The sequence below is a fragment of the Thamnophis elegans genome, chromosome 3 (assembly GCF_009769535.1).
Source record: "Thamnophis elegans isolate rThaEle1 chromosome 3, rThaEle1.pri, whole genome shotgun sequence".
In the NCBI taxonomy this organism is placed as follows: domain Eukaryota; kingdom Metazoa; phylum Chordata; class Lepidosauria; order Squamata; family Colubridae; genus Thamnophis; species Thamnophis elegans.
The window spans coordinates 116,070,168-116,090,284 of NC_045543.1; the positions used below are offsets into that span (position 1 = coordinate 116,070,168).

General features: G+C 36.0%; 1 protein-coding gene across 1 annotated transcript in view; it reads right to left on the bottom strand.

The window, feature by feature from the left end:
* Positions 1-20,117, bottom strand: part of HOMER1 (homer scaffold protein 1) — a 70,933-nt gene that overhangs the window by 31,844 nt on the left and 18,972 nt on the right. Inside the window, exons 3-5 of the mRNA XM_032214657.1 lie at positions 18,771-18,902; positions 8,802-8,894; positions 4,002-4,141 (exon numbers count right to left, since the gene is read on the bottom strand). Coding sequence (XP_032070548.1) covers positions 4,002-4,141; positions 8,802-8,894; positions 18,771-18,902 — 365 coding nt within the window. The remainder of the gene's footprint in view (positions 1-4,001; positions 4,142-8,801; positions 8,895-18,770; positions 18,903-20,117) is intronic.

The following is a 20,117-nucleotide window of genomic DNA, read 5'->3' on the forward strand; positions in this document are numbered from 1 at the left end:
TTGCAAGATTTTTTTAAAAAACAAATAAGAAGAAAAAAATAAAATAAAAGCTATTAATAGAATAGGGAACAAAGCCTGGGATGCATTTATTGTAAACCACACCTTTGTAATCAAACTTTATCCATTAAAAAGTGCTGTTAATTTTTGGGATGTAAAGAGCAACGTCAGGAAAATATCTATTAGGATTACACCCTAGAGATAAATGATTATAAAAACACTTCCAACTAACTTTTCATGTTTATACCTCATGCCCATTTAAAATTAAAAAGTAACATGCAGCTTAAACCCAAGAAAATTGCTTTAGAAGGGACAGAAAGTTGGCACAATTCAGGTTGCTACATTCTTTAAAACAATATCCCTACTGTCTCTATAAGCTTCAAAAAGCCACATCAGATAGCTTAGCTTCTGCTTTTCACAGAAACTAGATGAAAGGTAATAAGCAACATGTGCAATTTGCCATGTCAGCTGCAATCACAACTGGCCTTCAATAGTTTTCTTCCTTCAGCTCAATTCTTATACCTAATGCTGTGTTTTTAGACAGGGATGGAGACTTTGATGGTCTCCCGATGTTGTTGGATTAAAACTAGTAGTGTGCCAAAAGTTTGAATTTTGTAACAGTGGTGACCTTATCAGACATGTTCCAAGCAACAGTGCCACTCCTAGTAATATTGCAAGAGTTATTTCAGACTCAAAGTAGCTGTTTTAATTCAGGATATTTTGCAGACATTTCATTAATATCCTCCCAGGAGCTCAGCCATCATGGTGAGATGTAAGGGATTATAACAGGACTTCCACTACAGGTTCTGCAATCTGGCTTTTTCCCAAATGGAACTCAAACTCAAACCAAGAGTCAAGAAATCAAAGAGAATGTATTTAAGCAAGAGGGATAGGTTGGGTAATATACATGTGGTCTCACCCTGTTCCAAGCAGTTAAGTTCAATGTTTTTTGCAAGTTATGTATGCACTAAATAGTTTTTATTTTTATATGTAAAATGTATAACCTGCCTTTATGCTATATATGCCTTTAAAAGAGAAAAAATGCAGAAAGGAATAGAATAAGACACATAGTTCTTACTTAAACCTATTTGATAAGGATATGAAGACAACCTTCTCAGACTTCAGTTTCCAATTAGAGGGTAATACTCTTACAAAAATACACAACAGAAAATAACTTTTGACTTTAATTGAAAGGGATATTTTTTAAATAAAAAAAAACCCTCAAAATTTTAAAATCCCTCTCAATTTTCTCCCATGAAAAATTCATTCAGGTGATATTCAGAAAAAAGTATATGTCTATTTCAGCAGTGGACTGGTAATCATTACAAAAGCATGTATTCAGGCATGGACATAACTTTAAAGATAGTAAATATTTATAGAATCTTAACATTTCTTTCCATTTAGAATAAATTTACTATTTTGGAACCAGAGCAGCACATAGCAATTTAACCAATTAGATTCACTTAAAATATGTTTTAGTGCTGTGTTATATATTATAAAAATATTTTTCAAAGTTTATGCTCAATCTCTTTACAAAAATATTAAATATTTCAAGACAATGGCTGACAATGTCCAGGTTTTCTATAAAAAAGACATTTGTTTTCTCCAAAATTTGCAATTTTAAACTCGTAATTATAACATTATAACAAGATACAATATTATAATAAAAATTATCTGCATTTCTCATTGTTGAAAAACCATGTTTCAAATGTCTGATTAATTGTTGAAGTTTGTTTTTAAAAAATGGGAAAGAAGAATAGCAATAGCAATAGCAGTTAGACTTATATACTGCTTCATAGGGCTTTCAGCCCTCTCTAAGCGGTTTACAGAGTCAGCATATCGCCCCCACAGTCTGGGTCCTCATTTCACCTACCTCGGAAGGATGGAAGGCTGAGTTAACCTTGAGCCGGTGAGATTAGAACCGCTGAACTGCAGATAACAGTCAGCTGTAGTGGCCTTCAGTACTGCACCCTAACCACTGCACCATCATAGCCAGAAACATTATATCTGATGAATGTTCCTACTTCCTTCCAATATTCCATACATGAAAAAGCTATAGAATATTTATGCCATGCACTAACTTAAAACTAAAATGTGCAATATATATTGCAAATTTTAGTTTTCAGTTAGTATATTTATATTTATATTGAATAAAATTATATATACAGGTGAAACTCAAAAAATTAGAATATCGTGCAAAAGTTCATTTATTTCAGTAATGCAACTTAAAAGGTGAAATAATATCATCACAATTATGACAAATCACGGCTTGAACTATCTTGCTTTGCATGTAATGAGCCTTATCTCATATATTAGTTTCACCTTTTAAATTGCATTACTGAAATAAATGAACTTTTGCACGATATTCTAATTTTTCAAGTTTCACCTGTATATACACACACACACACACAAACACACACACACACATACAGTACATGTATATCCAGATTTTATATATAAAATCTCCCTTTTCATTTGATTTGCATATCCTTCATATACTTGGCCTGCATTGTTTTCTAGTCACTTTGTCATCAATGCATGCTCCTATAGTGATTTCAGTCACGACTTGGTCACTCAAGGTCCCATATACAGGTTGTCCTCAGTTTACAATCACAATTGGGACCAAAATTTCTGTTGCTCAGCTTTCAAGTGTGAGTTGCTTGAATTTTATGACCTTTTTTGCCATGGCTGTTAAGTGACTCATTGCAGTTAAGTGAATCACACAGCCAGCAAATGAATCTCGCCTCCCTTATTGATTTTGCTTGTTGGAAACTGACTGGGAAAGTTGTAAATGGAGAGATCACATGACCAACACATCACAGGACACTGCAGTCATTGTAAATACATACCAGTTGCCAAGCATCCAGATTCTGAGCATATGACCATGGGGATGTTGTGATAGTAATAAATGCAAGGACTGGTGATAAGTGCCACTCTAACTTCAAACAGTTGCTAAACAAATGGTTGCACTTTGAGAACTACCCATAGAGTTCTTTAGTGTGACAGAAAAGGTATAGACTAGGTTGCCAAACTTAATCATATCTTTTCCACTTGCAACCTTCTCTAATAATAAGGACAGCATTTGTCAGTTCTGAGACACATTTTGGTCAATCTGCCAAAAGCACAACCAAAAACTAATTTCACACCAAGCATTCTCAGACTAGTCTATGCAAACCAGAATATCTAAAAACTGCATTCCAAGGCAACATATTGCTCTCCACATCCCACCAAACAGGAGGTGCATGCAATGTATTGACATACCCAGTGTGGATGGTATTGATACCATCAATATATAAGAGAGATATAACTGTTTGGAAGCATCTTAAGATTTGAAGAAATGTACATTTTTAAAGAGAGTTTAGCAGCTTTCTCAAGTACCTAAAAGGTCAGTGCACATTCATGGAGCACCAGAATTGGAGCCAGAGAAAGAGAAATGGGTCATGCTTGAAAAGAGCATGGTACTTGGACTAAGAACACCACACACTGCAATGATGTGTTGCAAGTATTATTTGGATTCTAAGAACCTGATATTGAATAAAATATCGGAGGAAGCCCTTTTAACGTTACAATATTAAAATTCCCGGCATTCAATTATTGCTTCCTATGTGAAGAGTAGAAATAAAGTGCTTTTACTCATGTATTTCACACACACCCATACCCCTCCCCCCAAAATCATTTGAACCTTAATTTAAATCTAGTCCATGGCCAAGATGCATAGAGGAGAAGAAATGCAGACAGGAGGGGAAAATACCCCCACTGGCAGAGCTATGATTCTTCTTTCTGCTGTAGTTCTCATCATTGAAGAGATCAACTTCTTTTCTATACCAAATCATGTCATTTTAGTAGAAAAACAGCAAATGAAACAAGTTGTATCCATGGCTGTAAGCCCACCAGTCATGCAAGAACTTTAAATTCACCAAATAAAAAAGAAGCCATTTGAACAACAACAACAAAAAAGCACACAAACATATTACTTAATAAGGATTTGGGAATGGAATCTGTACCTATGCGCAAATGGCAATGCATTCTGGGTTGCTTCAGCCCTTGGTTCTGAATTTTGTGTCACTTCTGGCATTGTCCTTTCATCATCTGTCCCATTAATGCTCTCCGGTGTAAGAGGAGATTGAATATCACCCGCAGATTCCTTTAAAAAAAAGGAATGGTTACATATTTCATGTCTATACAATATAGTGTCAATATATCAAATAAAATGCTACAGTTATTAAATATATTGTAGGTCTTAGAAAATACCAGCGTTCAGTATCCTATTGAACCTTTAAAGCAGAAAAAAAGGAAGCTAGAGAGCTGCAGTCTGTGTGTACATCAAATCATCTCTCATCTATTGTTTCAATCAACTATATCAAAAGATGTTCTGCTTCATGTAGCAGCATCTGAGGGTCACAGAAATTTCGACAGTGTTGTGATGCTCTTTCTATGTGTATTGTGATGTTGCGGATATTATATTCCCAAAAGGGCAGAATTTCTGGCATAGCACAAGTGCCTCATTCTGAGGGCCTAAGAATTTGAAGGTGCCACAGTTTTCTAGGTATCTTTCTGCCCCAGAAATAGAAAAATCTCACAATGTTAAATAAAAGAGCATAATCTACCAACATTCTACCTGCATTCATGTTCAAATGAATTATTGCATATGGAATTACCTAATAAATAAATCCCAACTAAAACTCAGAGATGAATGAATCCATTCACCTTCATTTTCAGCTAAAAGTAGGAGCTGTGTCGGGCTTTTCCTTTTCTAGAATTTTTCATTTGCTGTTTCCATGGTGTGCTTTCAAAATAGTTCTAGATCAGGGGTGTCAAACTAAAGGCTTGGGGGCTAGATCCGGCCCATGGGCTGCCCTGGAAACAGCAAAGGACTACCCCGCAGTGCCTCTACCAGTGAAAATGGAGCTTGAGAGGGCCGCACACAGCTCTGTTTTCACTGGCAGAGGGTAGCAGGAAGTCATTGCAGCTAAAAAGAGCCAAGGTGGCGCAGTGGTTAAATGCAGCACTGCAGGCTACTGCTAGATCAGCAGGTCAGCGGTTCAAATCTCACCGGCTCAGGGTTGACTCAGCCTTCCATCCTTCCGAGGTGGGTAAAATGAGGACCCAGATTGTTGGGGGCAATATGCTGATTCTCTGTAAACCGCTTAGAGAGGCCTGAAAGGCCTATGAAGCGGTATATAAGTCTACTGCTATTGCTATAAAAAAAAAATGAAGCTCATTACCAGTTTTCTCTGGCAGAGTGCTCGGGCCACCACAGGCGCCCCCGACACAAGTGATATTAAGCTGATCATGCCCACCCTGGCTATCTCCACTCCGCTCCCCCCGCAAGGTCAAACACAATCCTGATGCAGCCCTCAATGAAATTGAATTTGACACCCCTGTTCTAGATTGATAGATAGATTTTTATGTCCTCATGAATTGGGCTAGAACAGTTTTTCTCAACCTTGGCCACTTGAAAATGGGGGGGGGGGACTTCAACTCGGACAAGGTTGAGAAATGTTGGCCTAGAGGTTATACTAACTTTCTACTTTTCTTCCTAATGTATAGAATTTAAAGCTACACAGTGGTCTTCATATTAGAATCCAAAACGGTACTGTACTCGGAAGTCTGTAAATATAGCATAGTAGTTCTTTTCATTTTTAAAGCAGTTGAATGGATGCTCACATGGTGGACAGAAAGGAAAATTGCAATACTGGGAGAAGAACTGCAAGATGGAACTTACATTGCATTCTACAATATTTGGAAGCATCTTTTTAAATTCAATCTGAAGAAGCAGATTTTTAGTGGACAGCCCGCCCTAAAGGAGCTCTTATACTTAATTTAAAATTAACTAATTAAAATATAAATAAATTTCTATTTCAATTTAATGACACTCTCATCTATCTTTGTGTTAGAATGATAATTTTCATGATCAGAAAATGACACATTTTATATTATGAGTTCAAATGAAAATATACAATATTTCAGACTTTACTAATTATCAGTTGACTTTACAGTACATACTGTATGCACTGAATTTCAACCTTTAAATAATGGGGGGTGGGTGGACCTTTATTTCTTCTTCCTGAAGAAAACATAAATACCCAGCATTCAGATTTTTATAATTAGCAATGTACTTGGGCCATAAATATTCCAAATTTCAACTTTGGGATAGCATGAACGTATCTCAAATATCTGGGTATAAATTAACATTTCTCTTATAGAGAAAATTCTACCAATACCCAATTGTTCATCCTTTTCCAACAGAGTTATTGATATTCAGAATATACAAAGTTTGACCCATTTATACAATCTACTTAAGTGTGCGTTAAGTGTGCTTCACTAACTTAATGCTTTTTAAATCTACTCTTGTTTTAGTCAAAAGTGATAAAATATCTATTGTATGGATAAATATAAAAATAGCTGAAAAATGTCTAATTACAGTAGCAATAGCAATAGCAGTTAGACTTATATACCGCTTCATAGGGCTTTCAGCCCTCTCTAAGCGGTTTACAGAGTCAGCATATTGCCCCCAACAATCCGGGTCCTCATTTTACCCACCTCGGAAGGATGGAAGGCTGAGTCAACCTTGAGCCAGTGAGATTTGAACAGCTGAACTGCAGAACTGCAGTCAGCTGAAGTAGCCTGCAGTGCTGCATTTAACCACTGGGCCATAACATACTATTTGGCCAATCAAGACAATGTTTAAATCAAACAGTACTGACTTTTGCGTGAAAAAGCTCATCAGCTCAAAATCCATATGATACACAGGAATGGAAATATTTACGGCATCCACATACTCAGCCAACAGTTACCTATCTATATCCCTGCTATTATATGAGACGTATTAGGGATTAAGAGCCGAGGTGGCGCAGTGGTTAAATGCAGCACTGCAGGCTACTTCAGCTGACTGCAGTTCAGCAGTTTGGCTGTTCAAATCCCACTAGGCTCAAGGTTGACTCAGCCTTCCATCCTTCCGAGGTGGGTAAAATGAGGACCCAGATTGTTGTTGGGGGCGATATGCTGACTCTGTAAACCGCTTAGAGGGGGCTGAAAGCCCTATGAAGCGGTATATAAGTCTAACTATTGCTGATTGCTGATTGCTTGCTAGACTATAAGTATAAACAGTTAGATTATAATGACATTTAAAAACAGTACTTGATAACACCTTTTACAGTAAGCGCGAGATGGGTGGGTGGGTGGGTGGGTGGATGGATAGATGATAGATAGATAGATAGATAGATAGATAGATAGATAGATAGATAGATAGATAGATAGATAGATAGATAGATAGATAGATAGAACCAACCAACCATTACAATCAATTGGCATACTGTGTTCTTCTCAGTCAGGTCATTTTTAGATCTTTAGCAAGAGGAATAGCCTGAGGCATTTGCTACTCTTTAAAGCTCAGGGCACTTACAGTTTACATATTGCCTAGACTAATGCATTAATTTACCTATCTTTGGGGTTATAGTTCTTAGAAAGACAGTGATTACTCAAGCAAATATCTCAATAAAGTGATTAGTGTGACTATACAAAACCTCTCTTCCACAAAGTAATAAAGCAGCCCCAGCTTTCTCTCAGGCTAAACGTGCTCAGCCATTTTGCAGGAGATCCTAACGGAAAGGTTATCTCAGCATGTAGATATAAATATAGAGAACAAGGGGCAGCTTTCAAAGCAGCTGCATGAGGTGTGCAGACAATGTAGCTCCTTCATTCCTTCAATGCAAATGCTTTATTTCCAATAGCCTGCTTTGCAAAGCACCCTCTTTCGAATCCTTTAGAACCCAGTGATTATTTCTCACTTTTTATTAAATGGAAGGAACCAAATTCAGCTCCACTTAACAGTATATGGAAGTGGTTGCCTTCTTCTATAATATTTTTTCCACAAGTTCCCAATGTAGCCAACAGCCATAAGATTGATCTGTCCTGGCTTTTCAAGATCAGCAAAGGATGTTGAAATGTGAATATCAATTTGCACATGATCCAAACAAGATCCACATGAAGACAGCAATCAGAGGTAAGAGGTTACAAGGATACTGAAAAAGGAAGAATTACAAGAGGAGAAAGAAGAAGCTGCTAGTTTATAAGGTCATAAGGAAGACAAAAAGAGATGAAGAAGGCAAACCACTATAACATAAACATCAGACAAAGAGGTGGTGAGGCAGGAAGAAACTATTTGTATAAAGTAAATAGCACAGGAGGATGTCAAAATCAGGAAGATGGCAGGTGCAGAATCACAATATAATCCCCATGTATTTTATATTATTATAATTGGATTATTTGAATTTATTTACTACCCAACTCCAGTGGACTCTGAGCAGCATACAAAACTGGGGAAAAAAGCCCGAACAGCAAAATACATTAAATTAATATGTTATATATTAATAGCATGTGCACACAAGTGGAATTGTCTAGTGTCTGTCTTCTAGCAAATTCTCCCCACCCCATGCATACACACAATGGACACGATATGGAAGCAAACTAAGAAAAGAAGGCTTTGCATCCCATATTGGGTATATATATCCAGGATGAAGTAAATATTTTTCTATATGCATCCTATTTTCACTCAAGGATCCTTTTAATTTCCATAATGTTTAGAAAGAATGGCTTGCTACAATGTATAAATTGCTTCAACTTTTGCAATATCAACTTGAAAAGCTATAAACTCTTTATCCGATCTACAGTATCTGGTGCAACAGGCACAGAACTGAAGCAGCCTGCATGAAACTATGCAAATGAATGTCCCAAATGGGTAAATCAAAACTACATTCCAAATAAATTATATCCATTTTAATCAAAAACAAGGACAAATATACCTGTGATGGTGTACTTGTTAATTCCATCTTTTCTTGGGATTTTTCCTTAGCTAATCGTGCAGCTTCTTTAAATTCCTGAAATTTTTCTGCAAACTGAAAGCAAAGATTGGATAATTACATTTATTTATTTATCAAATTTCCAACATATAGGCTCTCAATAAAATCATCCCCCGAAATTAGCAAAAATATGAAAAAAGTCAGTAATGATGATAACCAATATAATAAAACCATTGGCTGGAGGTATATCAATACATAATTGCTCTTTGGGAATAAGACCTATACTGTAGTATAACAAAGATTTCTCAATTAGCTGAAAAAAATGGGACAGCAAAATATAACATTTGTGATCCAATATGATAATAACCAGATCACCCATTTCAATATAAGACTATGAATAACTATCATGATTGTTAAACAATAACCATTTAAAGACTACTTAATCCTAGCTTCCCAACAAGGACCACTGTCCACAAATGATAAAAACCCACTCCTTAAGAAAGACACCTCTCATCTATAAACAATTCAGAAATAATGTTCTAGATCACTTTTCAAACATTAAATGCAACTGCTTGTTGGAATCGGTTTTCTTATTGCACCCCAAAATTTAAAAATATTTATTACAATAAGGTGTCTAAGATCAGTGATAGTTGCTAAATTTTGAAAAAGCAAAGAAGAAGAAAAAGCTAAAAGGAGCTAAAAGGTTGTAATAAACAGCAGTGTTCATGACAGGGGAAGGTTATGGGTAAATGTGATGCTGCAAGGGTTGAATGAAAGAAAGATGAAAGACATTGCCTCAATAGCCATTGTCTATGGAGATTCTCAGTCATCCAGGTCATGGTTGTCCCAAAGGTGCTTTTTCAACTGGATTAGAAAATACGAAGTTCAGTTGCTTTTTCAAAAAACACCTTTGGAACTCCGTAGCCATTGTAGCTAGTCACAGATAAGAGGGGAGAGAAACTGCACAGGGAGGGTATGTGCTTAGAAAGCGTAAATAGGTGGGGATGACATGTGATTGGCCATTGCCTTACAATTCTCATTGGCCCAAACTTTTGAATTAGAAAACTATAAGGTGGTCAGGAATGGTAGGAAGGGGGGACAGTCACCCATCTCTGCCGACTGATTGATTTGAGCTATACTGAAATAAAACTGTTTATTGATCACTCCACAAATGTCACCTGCTGTCTATTGTAGCTTGGGCTACAATAAAAATAAATTGAGAATTACTCAAGAATATTCTACATTATCACATAATCCCTTGCTTCATAGACAGTATAGGACAGTGATGGGTCACCTTTTCCAGACCAAGTGCCCAAAATGCAAGCGTGCGCAGCCTACATGTGTCCCACCCATACCCCCCGCCCCCCCGCACATGCACGGCAGAGACCCAAAGACCAGCTGGCCGCTGGGAGGCATGCATGCATGCGTGTCAGCAGTGAGGTGACAGTTTGCGTGCCCATAGAGAGGGTGTTGCGTATCACTATGTGTGCCATAGGTTCGCCAACACAGGGATAGGAGGACTAGAAATCTCAAGGATATGCTTGCTAAAGTAATTTAAAGTGATAGGGTTAGTTACCTACAAGATATAATCATTGCAAGACCATCACAGGGTCATCTCCCTCTTGATCACTGCACTAATTGTGAAAAACACAAACAAAACTTCTATTTTCACCAAATCTATAGACAATTAAGAGACATTTCCTGAAAAGTTGCCATATAGTACCCTATCCTAAAATGTATTTGGGCTCTTCAGAAATGGAAAACATTTAGACAATATAAGAAAACAGAACAGGAATATCCTGCATTGAAACATTTTCCAGATTAAGAAATATTCCATCTCAGATTTATGGCCATAAAATACTATGGGGAAAAAATAAGACAGCTCTACTAAAAAATATATATAAACGAAGTAGATTTTACTGTTGAATAGTCTCACTTTTAACAGGCTAAAATGGAGACATTTAGCAACTATCTTTGATATGGAACATATCTTTCCCTTTGCGAGTTTTTCCTTAGCAGTCACCAATACCCTTTGGCAGTAATAAATCACAATAGCTCCTCTTAGCCACTATTCCAAGAGACCAACATCTTAGATAAAATAATTTCTGTGTTTCATTTTCTCTTTGGGACAGAATCTTTTAGGAATGAGAATCAGTTAGGGTAAACCTAAGAAGAATAACACATTTTAGTAATATTTTTAATTTTGATTAATTTAGTGTCACATGACTTCAAAGAGTTCTGGGCAGTTCACAGTAACCTGTTATATGTATGTAGTGAGCCATTTTAGATATTAGTATTTTCTTCTGCATTTTTTTTTTTGAGAAAGGAACTCATTTACGAAACATGTTTGGATCCAGTAAGATCATTTTTGTTTATATTTTGCACTTCTCCCTTCTGCTTTTTGTTCTTTTGTGAAATTAGCCAGAGCAGATCAAGCCGTTTGAATAAATATTGTTGGGGCCAAAATCTAAAGCAACCAAATTGCTTTGAAGATACACATAATTTTATGAGGGATGCAAACAACAAAACTGTATACTGGCACTCCCAGCAAAGGGAGCTTGCTGAGCAGCCTTGATCAAAAGCAAAACTACAACTCATATAATTTTGGCCCACCGCATTTCAGAGACAAAGAAAAGGGCAGATGCAGTGTAAATTTCAGCAGGAGGTTGGAATAGTTTCGATAAAACCATCTGGGTGATCTTATTACGTATCCCTTCTTCTTAGGTCAGTGTTGTGACTCAGCAGCAGTCTTCTGTGAGTCTTTTCAGGATGCAAGATTAATTATGCAGCTGGGGCTCGTTAGGGGCATATTCTGGGGATAAAAGGACGGATGGTGCCACGCCCTAGTTGCAGGAGTCAACGTTCCTTTGGTTTGTTCAACATTGATTGATCAGCAGTCGTGGTTTATGTAAGATACACTTGGAGAAGTGCTTTGTTTTCTGTAACCCTGATTCAAGGATACACTTGGAGAAGTGCATTGCGTTGTAAGAGTTTTTGTTTGGTATTCTGTTATCTGGTCAGAGACTGTATTTATGTTATTTTTGGGCTCGCAGCCAGTTTGAGCCGAGAACTGATAAAGAGAGTTCCTTTTAAGTTGTTTGCCTGTCGTCTGTTTAACGAGCGGAGAAGGGGGGACAGAACAGGTGACTATTTTTGAGATCTAGTCAGTGACTAGAAACAATTTACTGGGGCAAAAGGTTCCTAGTTGATTCTTTCCCACTTGTTCTCACTTAAGTCAATTCAGTTTGCTATGAATGTTTTCTTACAAGGGCACTTTAAGGAGTTCACATGTATAGATGGGCACCTCATAGGTTTGCTAGTGAATGCACCTCACATATGTATGGGAGGAAGTACCATTTGCTAACACAGAGGTGTAAAACTTGCAACGTCATGTTGTCGTTATGTATTGCAACTTTTTCCCCCTTCGCTAAAATGTGGGTAGGCGTGGCCAGTGACACATCCAGCCTACAGGCCGCGAGTTTGACACCCCTATGCTAACACATAATGCATTGTGTAACCCTTTTTCTGAGTAAAACATCCTTAGTATAATACTTTGGCCTCAGAGAATAAAACAAATTCTCCCCTTATGTGCTGATTGTTTGATGCAAATATAGAGGCCATTTCAGATGACAAAGATGTGTAGGTAGAGGTTTCAACTAAATGTTGCCATTCGGTCATCAGTATGTATATGATAAAGCTTTATGTTTTTATTTAGATTGATATACCAGACTGAAGTGAGTCAAACATACACAGGTAGTCCTCTAGTTACAACCAAATTTGCTAAGTTGAGCACCAAATTTTTGTTGTTAAGCAAGGCAGTTGTTAAGTGAGTTATGCCCCATTTTATGACCTTTTTTGACATGATGTTAAATGAATCACTGCAGTCCTTAAATGAATGATGTAGTCATTAAGCACATTAGCCCCCCCCCCCCCCTTGACTTTGCTTGTTGGAAAGGTTGCAAATGGTGATCACATGGTGATCAATCAATAAAAACACAAAGTAAACCGCTCCAAATTCAATTGCAGAAAATACAACTTCAGTAACAGAGTGGCCAGCGCCTGGAATGCTCTACCCGACTCCATTGTTACAGCCTCAAACTCTCACGGCTTCAGCCTCAATCTGTCTACTGTGGACCTCACCCCATTCCTAAGATGTCCGTAAAGGAGGCATGCATAAGCGCACCAGCATGCCTACCGTCCCTGTCTTATTGTCCCCACTGATCTGTACTTAACTTTCTTTGTTTTTGCTTATATTTATACCTATATCTGCTATCTTGTACATGTTTGACAAACAAATTAAATAAAATAAATAAATACATGCCAGTTGCCAAGCGGTCACATTTTGATCATGTGGCTCAAATTTTGATCATGTGACCATCGTAAGTGTGCAAACTTTCAGTGCTGTGGTAACTTCAAATGGTCACTAAAAGAATGGCTATAAATTGAGGACTACTTCTATTTATTTTGGAATCTGCTCTGTAGCCAAAAATTACCTATTTGATTAAGCTACCACTACATTGGGCCTCTTTCCACATATCTCACACTAGCTAAGTTGGTCTTAATTCAGCAATTTCTGCAGGACCCAGAAATTAATAAGAACACTTTCTTGTTCAAGATTTTTCTTCATCTTTACAATATTAACCATTCATTTTCAAACACTCAGCTTTCTGATCATTTATTTTGAGCACAGCACTCTGAATGTTGTTGACATTTCTGTACACAGTATATTTTGGACTCAGAGGATATAAATCACAATCCTTTGTGTTGAATCCAAGGCTTCCCTTTCTATTTTGGAGAAAGGCTCCTTAGGAGAAAAAGAATCTTTGTTTCTAATCATTATGGATGGTGCGAAGATATTTTTTCAGAATTCATGGTTTAATATATGCCTATCAGTACTCCTAATTAGGTACTTCTGGCTGTTAATTCTTATATATTATTTACACTTGGAGATGGGGGACCAGAGGAAAGGAGAGCTCAGCACAACAAAGGATACACAGTTATCATCATCCTTACACTTTTAGGAAATACTCTTTACAGGGGCCTGTGTGGAACTATTTAGAACTATACGTAGTTTTTGCTTAAATTTGGGCCAGCAATTCCATTGCTAAGCCTTGCAGTTACACAGCAGACCACCTGACCACATCAATTTACGATGGGAGTTGCAGCAGTTCCATTTGCCCTTGTTAAGCAAATCTCAGGGTCATACAATCCATTGCAATCTCTTCTCTTTGCCTGCAGAAGTCGGCAGTGAAGGTTGCAAATGGCAACTATGTGACTCAGTATGCTGTGATTGTTGTAATTGCAAGCCAGCTGCCATGTGCCTAATCACAATCATGTGTCTGGGATATGTGGCAACAACTGCAACCACTAGGACCAGTTGTCAATCTTGTTTTGTAGAACCATTGCTAACTCTGAATGGTTACTGAACGAGTAGTTGTTAAACAAGGACTGCCTTTATGGCACTATTAAATGATTTGGAATTACATGAAACTATGGAACTATTTATCATGGCAAGTCAGATAAATATGTAAATAAACCCCAAGTATAATACTTTCTTTGGAATTGAAAGCTTAACCTCAAATCACAACTCTAACATCCATATCTCTCTCTGGAAAATCTAGATGTCTTCACCATTTCAAGACATGTTCAGAAAGTATAGCAGCTATTCTTCCAACATTCAGAAATGGATCCATAAGAATTTGTGGTGAGCGCAATCAGAGTAATTTGTGCACTAAATTACAACATATTTTAGTAGTGAAGGGAATACCTAATTAGTAAATATAAAGTATATGTAAGCCGTAGCATTTTGTGATACCTTAATAGTACATGCATAAGAAGCATAACAGTTAAGCTATGCCTGATCAATTATTTTTTAAGATGCCACAAGATTTTTACAGGTAATCCACAACTTATGGTTATAATTGAACCCAGAATTAGTCTCATAATTCACAGTGGTTGTCAACAAGGTCATCCTGGTGCCTGGTTTTAGGACCTCTTTGCAGTGGTTGTTAAACATATGCCACAATTGTTAAGTGAACAATGTGGTCCTTAGGAAAATCCGTTTTTCCCAACAGGAATTTTTTGCTTGAAGCAAACTAAAAGGCAGAAACAAGCCAAAAAAAAAAAAAAAAAAACCCACCAAAATTATGGTCATATGGGGATGCTGAAAACAAACATAGTTGTGAACTAGTTGTTGCCAAGTGCCCAAAATGCAATCACATGGACTTTGAAAACAGGCTGTAAGCTCTGGGAAGGTCCATCATAAGTTTGAATGGTTGCTAAGCTTGGACTACCTTTATTCGTAATCAATATACTCTTTTAAATTAATTTGTTCCCAAATTTACTTCCAATCATATTTTAAAATATGCAAAAATATTTAATTTTCTTCCAAATAAAAACTATACATTGCTAGTAAAGGTAATTCAGCGTTCTCTAATTTGAATGGCTCCTAGAATTCTTATCAAGGACTCCTAGCGTTTCCAGACTGGCTTTGATTTAAAGCCTGAAAAGCACCTAGGTTGGTTAAATTGTGAGTTCTGCAACTGAGATAGAAATTGAATGTTTATAACTTGTCACCGAATGCTGAACCAAAAGACCACTTAAACAGGCATTATAAACAGTTGTGGAGTCCTTGGTGCTGTCTGATTTAATTCTCTGTAAAGGCTTGGTTGTTTACTTCAGATGTTTCATTACCCAATTAGGGAATATCATCTGTGCTAGCACTGACTCTTGTTCAACTCTGATCTCTCTCTCTACACACACACACACACACACACACACACACACACACACACACACACAGAGGATTCTAAACATTTCACAACTAAGATTTGTCCTGCTACTTCTCCAAGATACTAACAAAAGTTTTATACAGATACCTAGGAGAAAGCAGAGAACTATGGAATAACTGGTTCAGAAAAAAAATTATCCCTAGTAGAATGAAAATATTATTGACCGTTCTAACAAGCAGCATGATGGAATTAAGTCACAAGAATACAGCAAGATGTGATTTTAAAAAAATAACAAGATGTGGAAAAAAATAAGATCATTGCATATAGCAATAGCAATAGCAATAGCAGTTCGACTTATATACCGCTTCATAGGGCTTTCAGCCCTCTCTAAGCGGTTTACAGAGTCAGCATATTGCCCCCAACAACAATCCGGGTCCTCATTTTACCCACCTCGGAAGGATGGAAGGCTGAGTCAACCCTGAGCCGGTGAGATTTGAACAGCCGAACTGCAGAACTGCAGTCAGCTGAAGTAGCTTGCAGTGCTGCATTTAACCACTGCGCCACCTCGGCTCACTATGGTCACATATGGTTTCTCTGCTAATGTTAGTAGCTACTAAGCCAAACTTGGAGATCCTGAGTACTCCAGTATATACAATGGAAACCTGATAATCTGAATGCAACCTCTAGAATAATAGTAAACCATCCTAAATGCAGGATAATTAAAGAGGACATAAAGATCAAACTAATTAGAAATTTCAAAAAGACAAACTCCTCTACATAATTAATGTGAATAAATAATAATGGATCCCATTAGTAAGTTTTCATCAAAAATGCTAATAATAAACTTCTCAAAATAGTTTGAGATGGAGAATAAAATCAGGGAGCCAAAGGTGAATGCATTTTTATAATACTCTTAGGATCTAATACAAAATGGGGTCTTATTGAATACAGTAACATTTAGACCACCACTGTAATAAATTTATTGTATTTACTAATTAAGAGAAAAAAGAATTTTAAAGAAGCATATTCAATTTCAACTCTTTTTCAAAATTTATCGTTGAAAGAAAATATAAGAAAGATCAACTTTTGTAATGACCTTGGAAGACAAGAGTACCCCTGCATCATATCAATCTTCTGAAAATGTTTGACAGTCATTCAAATTACTATTAAAACTCTTATATATTAAAAGTTAAGAAAGATAAATTTTAGTCAAAGAGATTATAACAAATATTATTAAGGAAAATGTTTACTCATTTCAAAGAACACAAAACTTCAAAAACATATTTGTACAAAACCAAAACAGAGAAGGAGTGTCAAAAGAATGGAGGGACATCTTTCTATTTATAGTAAGAGCAACAATCAAAACTCTTTAAATAGTTTAAAAGAGGGAAACAATAGAGAGATATAGTCAGTCAACTGAATAACACAGGAAAATAGGGAATACTAAAGTTTTAATTAGTTGATTACAAGAAAAGTTGAATCAATTAATTTTGTCTGTTTTGCTTAAATTACATAGACCAACTTGTTCAACATTAGCTCTTAATAACTTGTTGAATAATATTATTTAAAAAAAACAAAAGAAGAATCAATCTGGCTTGTTCAAATTTAAATTCTATATCACTAATCTTTTAGTGTTTTTTGAAAATATGAACGAGAGTACTTTATAGTCAGCTTTATAAAAGCTTTCAACCAAATTTCTCATCAAATGCTCCTGGGCCAATTTAGGGGATAAAGAGATCAGAGTAGATCATTAAATGGCTATAGGTTTTATGGATCAACAACATTATCTGATTAAATATTTTAAAATAATCAGTAAAAGGAATTAGTTTTCACAATGGAGGTGTGGAAATAATTGGATCCACTTAGAATCAATATTGGGACTAATGCTTTTTAAGTTGTTCATAAATAATTAGGATGTGAAGCAGCAAAGCATCCTGAAAGGGTTTCTCAAAGCTATAAGGACATCTATAAAGTGGCAAATTGAGTTAAATATAAACAAGCATAAAATGAAAAACAGGGCAACTGCCTCCCCTAAATTCATATATAGTACAATGCTGTAAATGCTGTTAGAATCTGAAACAGCAGTAAATGATCATTACTGTATAAAAAAGCTAACTGAAAAACAGTTGAAACAAAATAAATTCATTAGGGAAAATAGATGCCAGTCTAATAATGCTTTTATAATGTACAAGCAGTTTGATCTACCATGAATTCTACATCTTGGATTACAATTGTACAACATACTACAATTGTAAGCTATGAGTTTGAATTCTAACTGAGTAAGTGCTTCCTGTAAAATCTCTCTTGTAAATACAGCTAAAATCTTCTCCCTAGCATTATTTTGCTCTGTACATGGGAGTTTCTGAAACGAAACTAAGCAAATATTTATTTGGATATTTAAGTACTCTTTCTCAGGAATAAATTTATACCTGTCCATATCTGATACATACTTAAAAGAGCCTACAGAGTTTCTGAACAAGTTTACATGGAAAATTGAAGAAGGGTAACATTAAGTCAATCTCATCTCTTCATTGAGTTTTGAGTTTTACATTCTTTTCAACCATGGCAGAAAACTGCATATAGCAAGTTCTTAAAGCAGGTATACATAACTAAAATAATTAGGTTCAGACCCCATGAATACAGTAATACAAACAAACGAGGCACTGGTTTTACAAAAATTTGTAAAAAGATCCATTCCACACACACAAGGGCAGTTTTTCCAAATTAATATCATCATGCTAATAAGATGTGACGGTGCTTTCATCTACACAAACATCATAAATGGCTATCCAAAACTCTGAAATGTCAAGCATAAAAACATACATATGCAGGAAAACAGCCTAGATCCAAACACAAAGCTCAGAGGCTTTTAAGAATTCTAAATTTAATCTGGGATGTTAATAGCCAATGATCATTTTATATATGGTTGTTTTAGCAATCAAATTCAGTTTTGGAACACAATCAAGAAAGAATATTTTTTTTAAAAAAAGTCAAGAAGCACATATCAGAAATGTTCGGAATTATTATTCCCAAACCAATAATTAAATTTTGTTTATGTGAATTGAGGAAGACATCATGCAACTTCAAGGTTTACTTAAGAGGTCTTTGCTTAGCAGAGAATATATTTTCAAAAGTAAATTGCATTAACTTTCTAAGAGTGTTATACAAATTTATCTTTTTGCATAAGTCTGCCTGTTACTGCCTAGCTCCAAGCATTCACATACCTGGTGGAAATACTTACCTTTGAGAGATGATGCTCAGAGGAAAATCCCAAGCCATAAACAGTATTTGCTCTGCTATCTGCCCATTGACCAAACTTTTGTGATGTTTTTGTGAATGTCATGTTGGGAGTGATGGTACTATTTATTATTGCCTGTGCACAGAAAAATATATATAAATTAAACACAATCATAATGCCATTTGGGAATGTTAATTGGCTGCTGCCAACCAAAGAATCATCTTTTACAAATATATTCAAAAAGCCTATTCAAAACTGATCATATTCACAGATATACTCTGCTCCATTAGCAAGCTGAAACATGGATCAACTGCAGTCAGCAAAGATAATTGATTCTATATTGTCTAAGCTCTTTTCAATTGTCATTATGTTGTTATTACAAGAAGAGTCTGAGGTTGCATCTTATCCTTTTCATTATCCAGGAAGTGAACCAAATGTTTAAAACATGTGATCCTACTAAGAATGCTGGTAGAACAGACTTGTCTATTATAAATACTTTCAAAATGTGAACAGTAGGGGAGTGGATGACTACAAAGATAAAGAGATAGGTATTATTTTCTTCACATATTTATAACTACATGAAGAACAGCTGAATACTTCAGAGAGGAGAGTTCTTTTTATTTAAAACATATGATTGACTACTGTGTGAAAAATAATTGAGTACTGCACTTTTGGTCTGATCTGCTTCTTATGCTCATTTGTATTTTTTTTCAGGACATTGCTGTATTCCACAGGTGTCAAACTCAATCACATCACTGGCTGGATGTTTTTTGGCTTTATGGAACCAAGGTGGGTGTGGCCCACGGGTCGCCAGTTTGACAGGCTTGCATATCCAATGCCAACATAACAAATAGGTATACCAATAGAGGCTTCATCTTTCTGCCAGTATAATAACATCATTCTAAAGTGTACTATATTTAGTATTTCATGTTAACATTAAAAAAAAACTTACTAAAATATGTTTGCAAACTGTAAATATAGTGTTTGCATTGGAATTGAAGAATTGTACTTCTCCTATGAAAAAGATTTCCAGTGTATTTTTTTACCCTACATAATGGATATTGTATGAAAATAGATTAATTCCATGGTAAAAGCTACTGCATGGAAAAGGACAGTAAGTGAAAATTGGGCTGTGCAGATGCTTGATTAATTCTTACTCACTTATAATTCTGGATACGATATTTTGTTATTCCAGATTTTGATTTATTCATTATTATACAGTATAAGTTTCTGGAGCATAGTTCAAAAATAAGTAAGATGATAGCATGTTCTGATGGGGAGGAATGTTAACCTCGAAGGTGAATTAACTGTAAAATATTCTGGATTAATACACACACACACACACACACA